Source organism: Phoca vitulina, unplaced genomic scaffold (assembly GCF_004348235.1).
Source record: "Phoca vitulina isolate PV1807 unplaced genomic scaffold, GSC_HSeal_1.0 scaffold2, whole genome shotgun sequence".
NCBI lineage: Eukaryota > Metazoa > Chordata > Mammalia > Carnivora > Phocidae > Phoca > Phoca vitulina.
In genome coordinates, this window is record NW_022589705.1 from 43,879,674 (window position 1) to 43,892,933 (window position 13,260).

A 13,260-nucleotide genomic window follows, 5' to 3' on the forward strand; every position below is an offset into this window, starting at 1 on the left:
TCCTTAGTTACTTTCCTAATTTTTAAGGCTATTTCTCATCTGTTAATGTGGGGCATATTAATAAGTACATGTGGCTAGTACTACCACAAAATATATCTCTACCTCCCAAATATATCTCTATACTGTTCACTACTCTTCATCTCGAATACTCCTAATTCATGCAAAACTCATCTCTCAGCTAGACCACCACTGATAGCCTCTTAATGATTTTTCCTCTTCTTTTTCCAGCCCATTCATTACTCGGTAGACATAGGGATATTACTCACCCGAGGACTTTTGCACATGCTATCCCACTTTTTTCCCTATTTCCTGCATTTTTGCTCTGTTTCTTCTTTTGGTTAATGGCTTAAATACTTTCTCAAAGCAGTCTTTCTTAAGCTTCCTATCTCTGGTTGTTTTCTCTTATTATTTGCTACCTTAGCTCATTTGTTTCCTTCATAGTGCCTACCCTAATTTATAATTGTTTTCCCTTCTTTGTTTACTTCTTTCTTTTCTGTACTTGAACAAGGGCAGAGACTGGCTTGATCTTGTCCATCCTTGTCTTTACCAAGCACAGAGCCTGGTACATTGCAGGTGCCAAAGAAATGAGTGAAGGTGTGATGGAGCGAAGGTGTTGTTGTGAAGAGGAAGTGAGATAATTCAGTGCATCTTTAAGCACCTAGGTCGCGCTCAGTAAATATCAGTATTCTGTCCCTTTTCTTTACCAGGGCTTTCCAATCAATCTACACCTCTTCTTTACATTTCCTTGCTTGAGGTACACTGATGTGATTCCCTATCACATAGAAACGTCCTAGGAATCTAAACTAAAAGGTAAAAATAGTGAAACAGAGGGAACAGAAGAGATTACTCTTGGCTTTGATACATTTGTCTTTTCTACATCTGTGCTTTTGCAGATTATGTACTGACATTTTCACATGACCTTTCCTGTGCCGAATTTGGAGATTTGAATCAGCTAACAAAACAAATTTCTTATTATCTCTTCCTATAGGTTATGCAGTATCTTTGAATTTGTCTTGAGCAGTGGTGTTGCAAAATTATTTGACTATTTTATTGCGATTTCCTCTTATTATTTAAAAAAATGAGTGGAAAATGAAAATATAAATATGCATAAACTGGGAAAGAAAAGGTCAGGGTGAGAATACAATTAAGGCAAAGGTGAAAACAATTAAGCATATAATGGATGGTTAACATTTAGTTGTTTTGGGCATGTTGAAATTAAATTGATTAATAGTGTCTTTATAAAAGAAAAGAATAAATTTAAAGAACAGCATGAAGTGCTAGAATTTATTATCAAGTATTATGCCTAAAAGTTTAGGCATAATTATGAAATTTATATCAGTTTCTCTCTGTGGAACAGAATTCCACTCTAATATCCATCTCTTGTATGTTTGACTTTCTTATGTATTTTTAGTCTGATTTTGTCTGAAAGTAGCAGATTGCTCGTGGAGCATGCTCCTCCGCGCCCCGCCCCCCCCCCGAAGATGGACAAACCCACTCCCTGAGTTTACTTATGAGGAACTTAGGACTCAGTGAGGTGAAGAAACTAGTCCCACAAGTTGCCTCTGTTCTTCTTCATCAGTTGCCTGAATAAATTTAGAGGCGAGGTCTGCAGGCAAAGAGACCAGTGTTTATTTATAAGTAATCCTTCACAGTTTTGAACTAATACTCATTTATAAATGGTGTCTGTTTTGGGATGGGAAATATTTACCAGTGGACAGCCAACAGTTCTAGATGCACAAGAAGAAAGACCCTTAAGGAGTCTTTCGTTTTGATTTCTTCTTGGTTAATAATCCCTTCATTGGCTACAGGGTGTTTATTTCAGTTTTTTTTTTTTTTTTTTTTAGAAGAATAAAGATCAACTAGTGGAGACCACACCTTGTGTTTCTAAAACAATGTTACTTTAATGAATCAGGTCCAGAAGAATTTTTCTGACTCTCCTACAATCCTGACCTGCTCCTTAACTCTTGCCAAATTGTTCTGGAATATGCCTCTGCACTTTGACACATTTACTCTTTAGATTTGGTGTGTCCTGAGGTCACTGAAGTTGGCCGAGTTCTTAATATTGCTCTGGATTTGCAGAATAAATTTTAGAGTTCTGCCCATATTTCCCAGCATTTAATCCCCCACAGACTTATCCCTATTTTTCTTTCATTACCCACTTCCCTCAAGGCAAATACCATCCTCATTGCACGAGCCTTATTTCAATTTCTCAGCAGCCATATGTGACTAGTGGTTACCTGATAGTACAGAAGGTCCTATTGAACCTGCTCTGGAGTATCCCTATCTTCACTAGACTTCCCACCAGTTTCTTTCAACAGATGACTACCTGATCAACAAATGAGCAGCCCAGATTGGAATGCATCAATGACCACACAACTCAAGCTAAGTCTTAGTACAAATGTCCTTGACATTTTTCTCTTTTCAGTTAATGGTGCATATCGTTGTTTTCCAAACTCTTTCACAAGGCTTACAAAATCCATCATGACCTTTACCATTTGTCTAACTTCATCATTCCTTTCCCTTGAACTGTATTCTTCTCAACTACTTTACATTTCTTGACTCCAATTTTAAACTTGCCATTCCTTGTCTGGAATATTCCTCCCTTCTCATCAATGTCTCAAGTACTTTCTGGTGCTGTGGAACACTTTAAAAGGAGGTGCTCAATCCCTTTGGACAACTTAGAAATGTGTGGCTAATTTAATGTTGCTTGACTATTCATATCATTCAACATCAGAAAGCAATTTGGGGCATAGGGAGAATGTGGAACTGCATTTTGTACATGGAAAATTATGAAATGCCAAACTTTTTAAGTGAAGAGGTCTCAACCCTAGGGACTTAAACTGTTCCAAGTGTTTTGTAAGAAACAGACATTTTGTATCTTTATCTGTAGGCGTGTGTGTGTGTGTGTGTGTGTATGTGTGTGTGTGTAACTCACTCCCATCACTAAAAAATGTCCTCTTGACCCCTATACCCCACACCTGAAGAGACAATGGAGGAGCTCTGCGGATAAGGTGCAGATTCAAACTACATTTGAATCTATTCCAATATTTAACTTTGAGACAGTATTTCAGTACTAGCAGAGCCTTTGAGAAACATGCTCTAAACATCCTTGCTTATCTTTTGTGATCTCTAGCTAGAGGAAAACTTTGGGAAGGAGAACCATCCACAGCAAGAGTAGGGTTGTCAGGAGCAGCAGAGACACCTGACTCTTGCCTGGTTAAGAGCATTTAATGATGAAGCCAAATCATAGCAAAGAATGCCAGAGAGTTGGGAGTACCTGCACTGAAGATGTCTCCTAGTACTAGAATATGTTAGTACTAACATTTGAACTGATATCAAATGTGAGCTTACACCTCACCTACGCTGTCTCTTCATTATCTCCCTGTCTCCATGTTTGGGGCGCAGAGACCGAGGACAAAAGTTTCTGCAGGAAACGTCTTCACTTTATGACAGAAGTACAAGGATCTTTTTCTGGCATGTTTACTCAAGACTGGATAATTTACTCTGAGGCACATGTTTCAGATTGATAAGAAAATGGAATTGAATTTTAGAATCTTAATATACTTATAGTTGCAATACCATCCTGAAAATGCAGTAAATATAACAAAGATTTCACAAATCCCATTCAATAGATCCCAATTTGACCAAGATCAGAATATTCATCTTAATTTTCAGACATTTGAACCAAGAATTCATAATCTTAATTAAGCCAAGAATGTAGACTGACTTGAGAAATCACTCACAATTCAGATTAAATGCCTCTGATCATTTTTCTTTCTCAGTTCATACAAGGTCTGCTTCAGTAAAACATGCTTATCTGTTTCTGTATAATTAAAAAATATCCCATTCAGGAATGAAGTACGTAAAAAAAAATAATCAGATACACTAGCTAAACTATTGCATATGAAGTTGTACCAGTTTCCATTCTTGGTGATTAGATCGTGTCCCTCCACTTTCTTTAAATATCACAAAAATGAGTGTAAATTAGTATGCAGCTATTTTCAAATTAATGGTAACATATAAAGCTCCATGTTCAATTTTGCAGGGAGTGTTGGTTTTGCCTAACAGTCATTACTGGCCCCCCAGGCAGTAAAGCATGGCCCAGGCCCTGTCTCAGGCATTACAGGAAAACCCTACTATTCCATTACACTCACTATGTCCAGAGCCCCGATGAAATCCACAGTTGTGTCCTCTGGCACTTACAGTATGTTTTGATGACTATGAAATATTTTTAAAAACATTTTGTTTCTTAGGATTCTCAAGCACAATCACCCATCCTAGCAAAACAGAACAAGCCATAGCATGTATAAATATAAATTTTTAGAACATGTATACACAGATAAATAAACACAAGTGTATGGAGTATAACTGTTTCTAAATGATACCATGCTGCTTCTTTTAGTTGCCTGGACTCAACATTGATGTAAGCAATTCACGACCCCATCAGCTTTAATGAGTCTCAGCAATGCAACCTGAAACTCAACAATCCTGTCTCCAGCCGTGTGAGAGACTCTGTTTGTGTATTGTCTAATGCACAAGTTGAGTTATTTTTCTAAACATATGATGTTCCCCTTTACTTTCAGAAGGCGAGAGAAAATAAATTTGTCAAGCATCTACCTTAGCTTAAACATGGTGCTAGATATATCGACACATGATATCATGTGCCATTCTAACAATGGCCTTGAGAGTCACAATTCTTATCGCCATTTTTACCAGTGAGGAAACTAAGTCATACGGCAGATAACCGACTTGACCAAGAACATACTACCGAGGCAAGGAAGCAAACCCAGGTCTGGGACCCAGGAGTTTATTCCTTTTCTAATTTATCATGCTACTTCTGGTCACTGAAACCCTTCTTATGTCGTTACACTTGGAATGAAAATCAAGGACATACAGGGGCAAATCAATGAATGAAAGTAAAATGTAGCAGGACCTGAAACATAAGACCTGTGACCACGCATACCTGATTCCTGGAGCAAAAATAGTCAGGACCCCAGCCAAGGGCGCTGGGACTCAGGTCTGGGCCTCAGTCCTAGTGGAAGTAGGAACTTCACACAGGAAAACGAAAGCAGAAACCCAGGTGCCCAGGCTGTGCTGGCCAGATCTCCGCGAATGCCCCGAGCCCGTACACAGGACATGCGATCTTCAAAAGGTCATTACAGGTTTTTTTCATGCACTTCCATAAGTCAAGTACTTTAAAAGATAAAGATAGCTTTCTGTGAAGAAGGAACTGCTGCTTTGTGATGTCTCTTTTTAATTTAACATGAAGCAAAAGGTAACAATACAGACCTAGACCTGCTCAGTCTCATCGGTAGATGAGAGCGTCAACGCTTTCTAAAAAAACAACACTTTTATGCCAAATCAAGTCAGATTAGGTTGTATAAGATCTGTTGTCCCATGACTCTGAGTCCTTGGAAAGCATCCCAATTTCATCTATTAGAGTCACTCTCTCTGGTTTTCGTATGCACGGGCACACACCTGGTGGGCAGAGATGCAGTCTGAATGAGAGATCAGGCATTTTGTAGTAAAGGCCACATCCCATGCCAAGAGCAAAATCTCTCATGTGCTGCTTTTCACAAAATTGCAAAGCTGTAAGGACAACATTAAATGAAGGATCTGCAGCAGGGTGACGGGATGCATTTTCAAAAATCAGCTTTTGTGTTTCATTGTTATCAGTCTCTCCAAGTTAGAAGGGGCCATGTTTGATTTGTTTTTCAGCTCAGAAAACATAAAAATTGTGTCATAGAGAGATACAAGAAATAACAGGGAAATTAAGCAAAGACTTTGAAGTCAGGCTTCCTGGGTTTGAATATAGTATCAGCCAATAGCTAACTATGTGTCATTTAAGCTCTCTGAGTTTGGGGGTTTTCACCTGCAAAAGTACCTCAAAGAGTTAATGTAAAGGATAAATTAGATAAAGCACCAAGTATATAGTTAGTACTAAAAAATCAGTACTTGTTACTATTCTAGTACTATCTTCATAGTGGTAGAGATTTTAATATTAATCGATATGCCATGCACAGTGTTAGTTCCCTTATATATATTATCTGTAATTTGTATAACAACCACAGCCAGAAACCATGACTAAATAGATGTTTCTCATTACATTGTGTTAAGTGGATTGGAGAAAAAAGAGTCTAGGTTCGCCTGGGTGGCTCAGTCGGTTAAGCCTGCCTTCAGCTCAGGTCATGATCCCAGGGTCCTGGGATGGAGCCCCATGTCGGGCTCCCTGCTCAGCGGGGAGCCTGCTTCTCCCTCTCCCCTGCCCCTCTCCCCTGCTTGTGCTCTCTCTCTCTCTCTCTCTCTCTCTCTCAAATAAATAAATAAATAATTTTTAAAAAAGAGCCTAGAGACACAGGGATGAATCAAGAGGCTACTAGACTGGTTCAGATGGGGAGTTCTCATGAAGATGGTGGTAGTGAGGAGAAGGAAAAACCACTTAGGATTTGGCATTTGGAGAACAAATGTTGGCTGTGATGGCAAGCAATAGCAAGGATTTAAATAATAAGCCTTTTTATTTAATCTCTCTGACTAAAATCCGCTGATGATAGAGCACTGACTTGACAGAATATTCAAATGAAGAGGTAAGACTGTAAAAAACATATCCAAAAATGACACACTAGGTAGCATTTGTCTTCTTCATTCAGTACCAGCAGATACTTTTTTGAGCATCTGCTGTATTTCAGATACAGTGCTAGGCATTTGGTCTATATAATAAGACTTGGAATACACAATAAAACTTGACCAACTCAAAGATATGTAGAGAAATTATAGCCAGACTTATCTGGATGTGTCGGTTGTAAATAACAACAACAAAAAGCACCTCAGACTGGTTTTAGAAAAGGACATTTATTGCTGAAATAACTGAAGGGTCTGGGATCTTGGTGCTCAGATGACATATGGACGATCTGGGTTTTTCTGGATTTTTTGCTTTGCCTTCTTCTGCATTGGTTTTATTCACTGGAGTGTTGTCTTTTCATGGTGGCAAGATGACCAGTAAAAGCTCCCGGCTGCCATCTTTACTAGTTAGGCAACTCCAGGAGAAAAAAAAAATTTTTTTTTCAACTTCTCACAGCTTCTTAATAGTTCTAGCAAATATTGGTGATGGAGATATTCGCCCGGTGTTTGGATCACATTTCCCTTCTTGAACTAATTACTATGGCCTGGGGTTGGCCCTAATGAACCTTAGAGACCTGAAGAAAGGGAAGTTACTCCAGATAGGATGATTGAAGTGTTATTACCAGAATTCAGAAGAATGAATTGGGTGATCAAAAATTACAAATGTTAATCATACTATCCAATTGATTCAAGCAAGGTTCCCTTTTGTTGCAAGTAACAGAAATCAATCTTAAACTAGCTTAAGCCAAAATGGAATTTGTTATAAAACCTCATGGAATCCAAGAGCAAGGAACGTTATCAGGACCTCACAAGGAACTGAAATGAGGAAACAAAATTAATTGGCATTACACCTGCTTTCCCCGTAACCCTCTCTATCTCTCTCTCTACTGATCTATCTCTCCATCTATATTTGTAAGCATGTTTTAGTCTTTATTTTTCTCTGCACAACTTCTGTATTTGGGATATGTCTCATTCTTTGCCAAATGTCTGTTTCTTAGTGCACATGACTATCTCACAATAAACTCTTCTGGAATTTATATCTCCTTGGTTTCAACCACTCAAAAAAGACCAAATACCTTATCTCACTCTCAATTCAAAATTTATGAAATACAATCTTATTTGTCAGACTTGGATCTGATGACCACTCTGGTCCAACCAAATGTGGTACACAGCCTGGGTTAAGCCCACCTCTGCATAAAGCGGTAGCTCTTGGAAAAAAGAAGCTATTGCAATGTGGATAAAATATCAAAAGCAGTCTACTACAACAACGCCACCAACTTTACTGAAAGAAGATCTTGTTCTTGCTCTAAAACTCATCTTCATCTTCTGGACCTTAGTAAATATGCAAAGTGATAATCACACAACAATATAAAAAAAATGGCCAGGCAGAGCCTCCAATAAGGAAATCCAGTATCGAAATCAATGCTGCATGTTTGGCAGCCTGGCCGGATATGTTGGGAGGATATACAGCAAGAGAAAACCCCAATAACTACTTATTTACTTACTTACTTACTTACTTACTGGTAAGCTGCAAGTTGCAGAGAAAAAGTTAATCCATTCTAAAGAATGATTATTCACTTCCCACAAATATTCTAACATATCGTCAGGGGTTAATGAAGCAGATCAATGAGGCAAAGTTGCTTTCCTCAAAGATTCACAGAAGAGTTAGGGAGACAGACAAGTAAACCAGTGATTGAAAAATAGCTATGATAAGTGCTCAAAGGGGGTATCTCAGAATGTTCCCGATTTTCAGAGGAACAAACATCCTGCTTCAAGGAGTGTTTGCTAATTTACTAGGGCTGTCATAACAAAATACCGTGGAATGGTTGATTTAAACAACAGAAATTTACTTTTTCACAGTTCTGGAGGTGAGACTTCCAAGATTAACACGTTGGCAAGTTTGCTTTTTCCTGTGGCCTCTCTCCTTGGCTTGCCAGCAGCCTCCTTCTTGCTGTGTCCTCATGTGGTCTTTTCTTGGTGTAAGTGTATCTGTTGTCTCTCTGTGCGCCCAAATCTCCTCTTCTCGTAAGTACACCAGTCCGATTGGGTTTACCCTAAAGACCTCATTTAACCCTAACTATTTCCGTAAACTCCCTATCTCCAAACACAGTCACATTCTGAGGTACTGAGGATTAGGGCTGTAACTTATGAATTTAGGGGAGGGGGAACACACTTCAGTCCATACCAGAGAGAACGACACACTTTCCAGAGGAGCAATATCTGCTGCAATCTTAAAAGATAAGGTAAGAAAGGGTATGACTCTGCAAAAACAAAGGTATAAAAGCAAGAGTGAGCATGACTTATCTATGGAATTTTAAGTAGTTTGGTAAGGGTAAAACTTAGGATACATATGAGAGGTTGGAAATCGGTAAAGATGAAGTTGTACATATAATTAGGGATTGAATTATAAAAGGTATTTTATACTGGGGTATATTGCAGGGGGTGGGGTTAAACTATGGTAACAAATATGCCTCAAAATCTAATACACATTTTTGTATTCAAACACAGCAAAACACAACAAAGATTTATTTCTCCCTCTAATAACAGTCCAGGGTGGGTGTTACAGATCCACTAGGAGCTCTTTTTCACACAGTGGCTCAGGGGCCAGATTGCTTTCATGTTAAGGGTCTAAACTATGTGTCAAGGCTGGGGTGCTATGTCCAGCATTTTCTCTTTAAGGTCTGAACCAGCAAGTAGCACGGTTCACTTGTGCTTTTGCTGAGAACTAGTCATATGACCTCTTCTGGTTGCTGGGTTATGGAGGTTATGATATCATAAGGGAGGTTGCGAGTAAAAGACTTTCATGGACATAATTCCATTATGGAAAACATTTTGTACATAGGAGCTCTATCAGTCTTGTAAGTCATACTAAAGAATCTGGGTTTAGGCTCTCTGCTTCTCCCCGTTTGACAGACACCACATCTTCTGGTGCAGTGTCAGCCGCATCCCAGAGACCCGATGGTAAAAGTCGGAGGAAACGGATTTGGCCTTATTGGGCATCTGGTCACCAGGACTGCTTTTTAACTCTGGTAAAGTGGATATTGTCGCCATCAGTGACTCCTTCATTGACCTTAACTACATGGTCTACATGTTCCCATATGATTCCACTCACGCCAAATTCCACGGCACCATCAAGGGTGAGAACAGGAAACTTGTCATCAATAGAAAGCCCATCTCCATCTTCCAGGAGCAAGATCCAACCAAAATCAAATGGGGTGATTCTGGTGCTGAGAATGTTATAGAGTCTATTGGGGCTTTCACCACCATAGAGAAGGCTGGGGCTCACATGAAGAGTGGGGCCAGGAGGGTCCTCACCTCTGCCCCTTCTGCTGATGCCCCCATATTTGTAGTGGGTGTGAATCATGAGAAGTATGGCAACTCCTTCAAGATATCCAGCAATGCCTCCTGCACCATCAACTGCTGGCCCCTCTAGTCAAGGTCATCCATGACAACTTTGGCATTGTGGAGGGACTCATGGCCACAGGTCATGCCATCACTGCCACCCAGAAGACCTTGGATGGCTCCTCTGAGAAGCTGTGGTGTGATGGCCCAGAGGCTGCCCAGAACATCATCCCTGCTTCTACTGGCACTGCCAAGGCTGTAGGCAAGGTAATCTCTGAGCATGGGAAGCTCACTGGCATGGCCTTCCATGATCCTAATCCCAATGTGTCTGTCATGAATCTGACCTGCCGCCTGGAGAAAGTGGTCAAATACAATGACATCAAGAAGGTGGTGAGCAGGCATCAGAGGGCCCCCTCAAGGGCATCCTGAGCTATACTGAAGACCAGATTTTCTCTAACAGTGACTTTAACAGTGACACCTGCTCTTCCACCTTCAATGCTGGGGCTGGCATTGCTCTCAATGACCACTTTGTCAAGCTCATTTCCTGGTATGACTATGAAGAGGGCTACAGCAACCAGGTGGTGGACGTTACAGTCCACATGACCTCCAAGGAGTAAGAGCCCCCTAGACCATGAGCACCAGTGAGAGCAAGAGGAAGAGAGAAGCCCTCAGCTACTGGAGATTTCTTGCCCCAACTCATCCTCCAATACACTGAGAATCTCCCGACCTCCAGTTTCCATCCCAGACCCTCTGAAGAAAGGAAGGGGCTGGGGAACCCTACCTTGTCATGTACCATCAATAAAGTATATCAATAAAGTATACTGTATCCAGCCAAAAGAAGAAGAAGAAGAAGAAGAAGAAGAAGAAGAAGAAGAAGAAGAAGAAGAATCATCTGGGTTTTATACTGAGAAAGAGGGAATGATTTGGGAGTTTAAACAGGAATGACATGACTAAATTTTCACTTTATTTTTTATTTATATATTTCTTTTTTCAAGTTTTTAAATTTCAATTTAAAAATGTAATGCTGGTAGCACCATAAAGAAAGGACTTGTGGGGTAATATTAGAAGCAGATATAATATGAAGGAGGCTATTTTGGCAATTCTGGCAAGTGGTTCTGAATTAAGCAGTGCCGGTAGGGGTGGAGAAGATGGGGCAGATTCCAACAATATTTCAGGAATAGATTCACCATGACTCCTGACCTATTTTTTATGAGAGAAGAGGAGGAAAATTCTAGGTATCTTGTGATTTCTGGCTTGAGTGAATGAGGAGATCTTGGTAACATTAAACGAGGAGGAATGGGTGTGGGAAAGGCTCAGTCTGAAACATACTGAGTTTGAGACTTCTGCGGGATCTCCAAATGGCAGTATCCAGTGAGTTGTTGTATATGTAAATTACACTTATCAGGAGAGAATATGAGGCTTCAAATAGATTTTATATTATTACAGTGATGATGAGAGGTAGTTGAAATTTCATATGAATGGGGTCATCCATAGTAATCATAGATTTATGTAATGACATAAGAATGTTGATTTCCAAATTCCACTTTAAACCAAAAAAGGGTTTTAGGTAAAAAAAGAAAAAGAGTTTAAATAATGTCAAGTTATGAAATCAGTAGGTTATTTATTTCATTAAGTATGTAATGGCAAAAAGAAAACAAAAAGTTCCTGCCAAATGGCAGATTCAAATACTATAAGAAGAGAACCATCACAAAACAGAAAATCATTACAAATAAGAGGGGAGGTTTTCTGAACTTGAGAAGGCTTCATGCATGAGTACTGCCATTATTATATGTACAGTCAATGAAGTACACATTTAATTAATAACCCTATGTTCTCGTAAGTATCTATCACGTTTGTTGATAAAACTAGAGGTGACCAATTTTATCCTTCCTGGCAAATAACCAGCCCCTTTCTGGAAGCCCTGAATTATTTATATTTATATTTTCATTAACCTGTTAACTCAAGGATTGTCTCAATGTAATTACTAGTGGATTAAAATGATCATGTGACCCCTGAGTGAGAAATATGAACGGAAGACCCCAATGAAAGACCCTGTTAGGTGATTGTTAAAAAAATGCCAAATAAACAACTAAATAATAACCAGATGTTAGAAAATGCTTGAAATTTCTTTAGATGATATTACTAAATTCAGGGAATGAAAATGTAAAATGTTTTTAAAGTATGGCAAAATACTAATATTTCCTTTCAGTTAGGATCATTAGGGTGAATTTTGTAAATCATCACCATAATTTTAGTAAGGCTTACTTACAGATTATACTTGAGTTTAAGTGTACTGAGAAATTCTACAGTGATTTGACTTTTGCCCTGCTAATCTGGTGCTCCAGCTCAAGTGTGATGCTTGGGTACTGACTCTTACATTTGATGTGTTACCTTTTTATCCCCTTCTGAGGTCTGATTTCTATTTTTATTTCTATATCACAAAGTGTTTTAAAGAAGCCTTTTGCTAAAATGCATCCAGATCCTCCCCTATTCTTTTTAAAGGAGGAGGGATATATATAGTATTTCAAAATAGATATCTGTAATCCAGACTGCAGAGTCTTTTCATTATAGAATTTGAGTTTGGCTCCAAAATGTCAACTTTCATGTCAAAGTTAAAAGCCAATACCTTGAATAAGGGTTAACTCTTAGCCAATTTTGATAGGAATGAAATTATAGAACTAAATTGTTATTATTTTTAATAATATAAAAGCGAAATTGTACTTGAAATCAAACCTAGTCAATTGTTTTATATGATGCATAAGTATAATAAACAATGATTAACTTTTATGTCTTTAAAAGTGTCCTTCATTTGCATATTTTATATTTAATTAACCATGGAAAATAATAAAGAAACATCATGGATTTCTTTAGTGGACATAGAGAGTCACTAAACTATTTAAATAGGCTTTTTGGGTGATGGGGGTTGACCAACTTCAAATTGAACTGAAGATATCTAAAAGGCAATCTCGAGTACATCCACGTTTGCAAGATCTTCACCTAATAATTCCTTTTGATGTTCTCCAGAAATTTAACTGATCCCTTTTGCATAACATACTGGTTGTGGATTATGTGGCTTAAATTGACATCCACATGCTAAGGACTTCCAAGTCTCTCTCCTATTTGGACTTCCCACCTCTATAGCCAACACCTGGCAGGACATCACAGTCAACTTAACCTCACTCATAACCGGCTTCCCAAAGCCTGCTTCTTCCCTGGGGCTCCCCATGCCCTGGCCACCAACCTGGGAATCATCCTGGATGACCTGCCCCTCCTGTCATTATAGTCACATAAGCCAATTCT

The 13,260-nt window shown here is 39.0% G+C and overlaps 1 protein-coding gene across 1 annotated transcript in view; it reads left to right on the plus strand.

Annotated features, from left to right (window-relative positions):
- Positions 1 to 12,434, plus strand: part of PTGER3 (prostaglandin E receptor 3) — a 105,891-nt gene extending 93,457 nt beyond the window's left edge. The window contains 4 exon segments of the mRNA XM_032426120.1: positions 9,532 to 9,636; positions 9,638 to 10,037; positions 10,040 to 10,351; positions 10,354 to 12,434. Coding sequence (XP_032282011.1) covers positions 9,532 to 9,636; positions 9,638 to 10,037; positions 10,040 to 10,351; positions 10,354 to 10,577 — 1,041 coding nt within the window. The 3' untranslated portion in view covers positions 10,578 to 12,434.
- Positions 12,435 to 13,260: the final 826 nt, after the last annotated feature.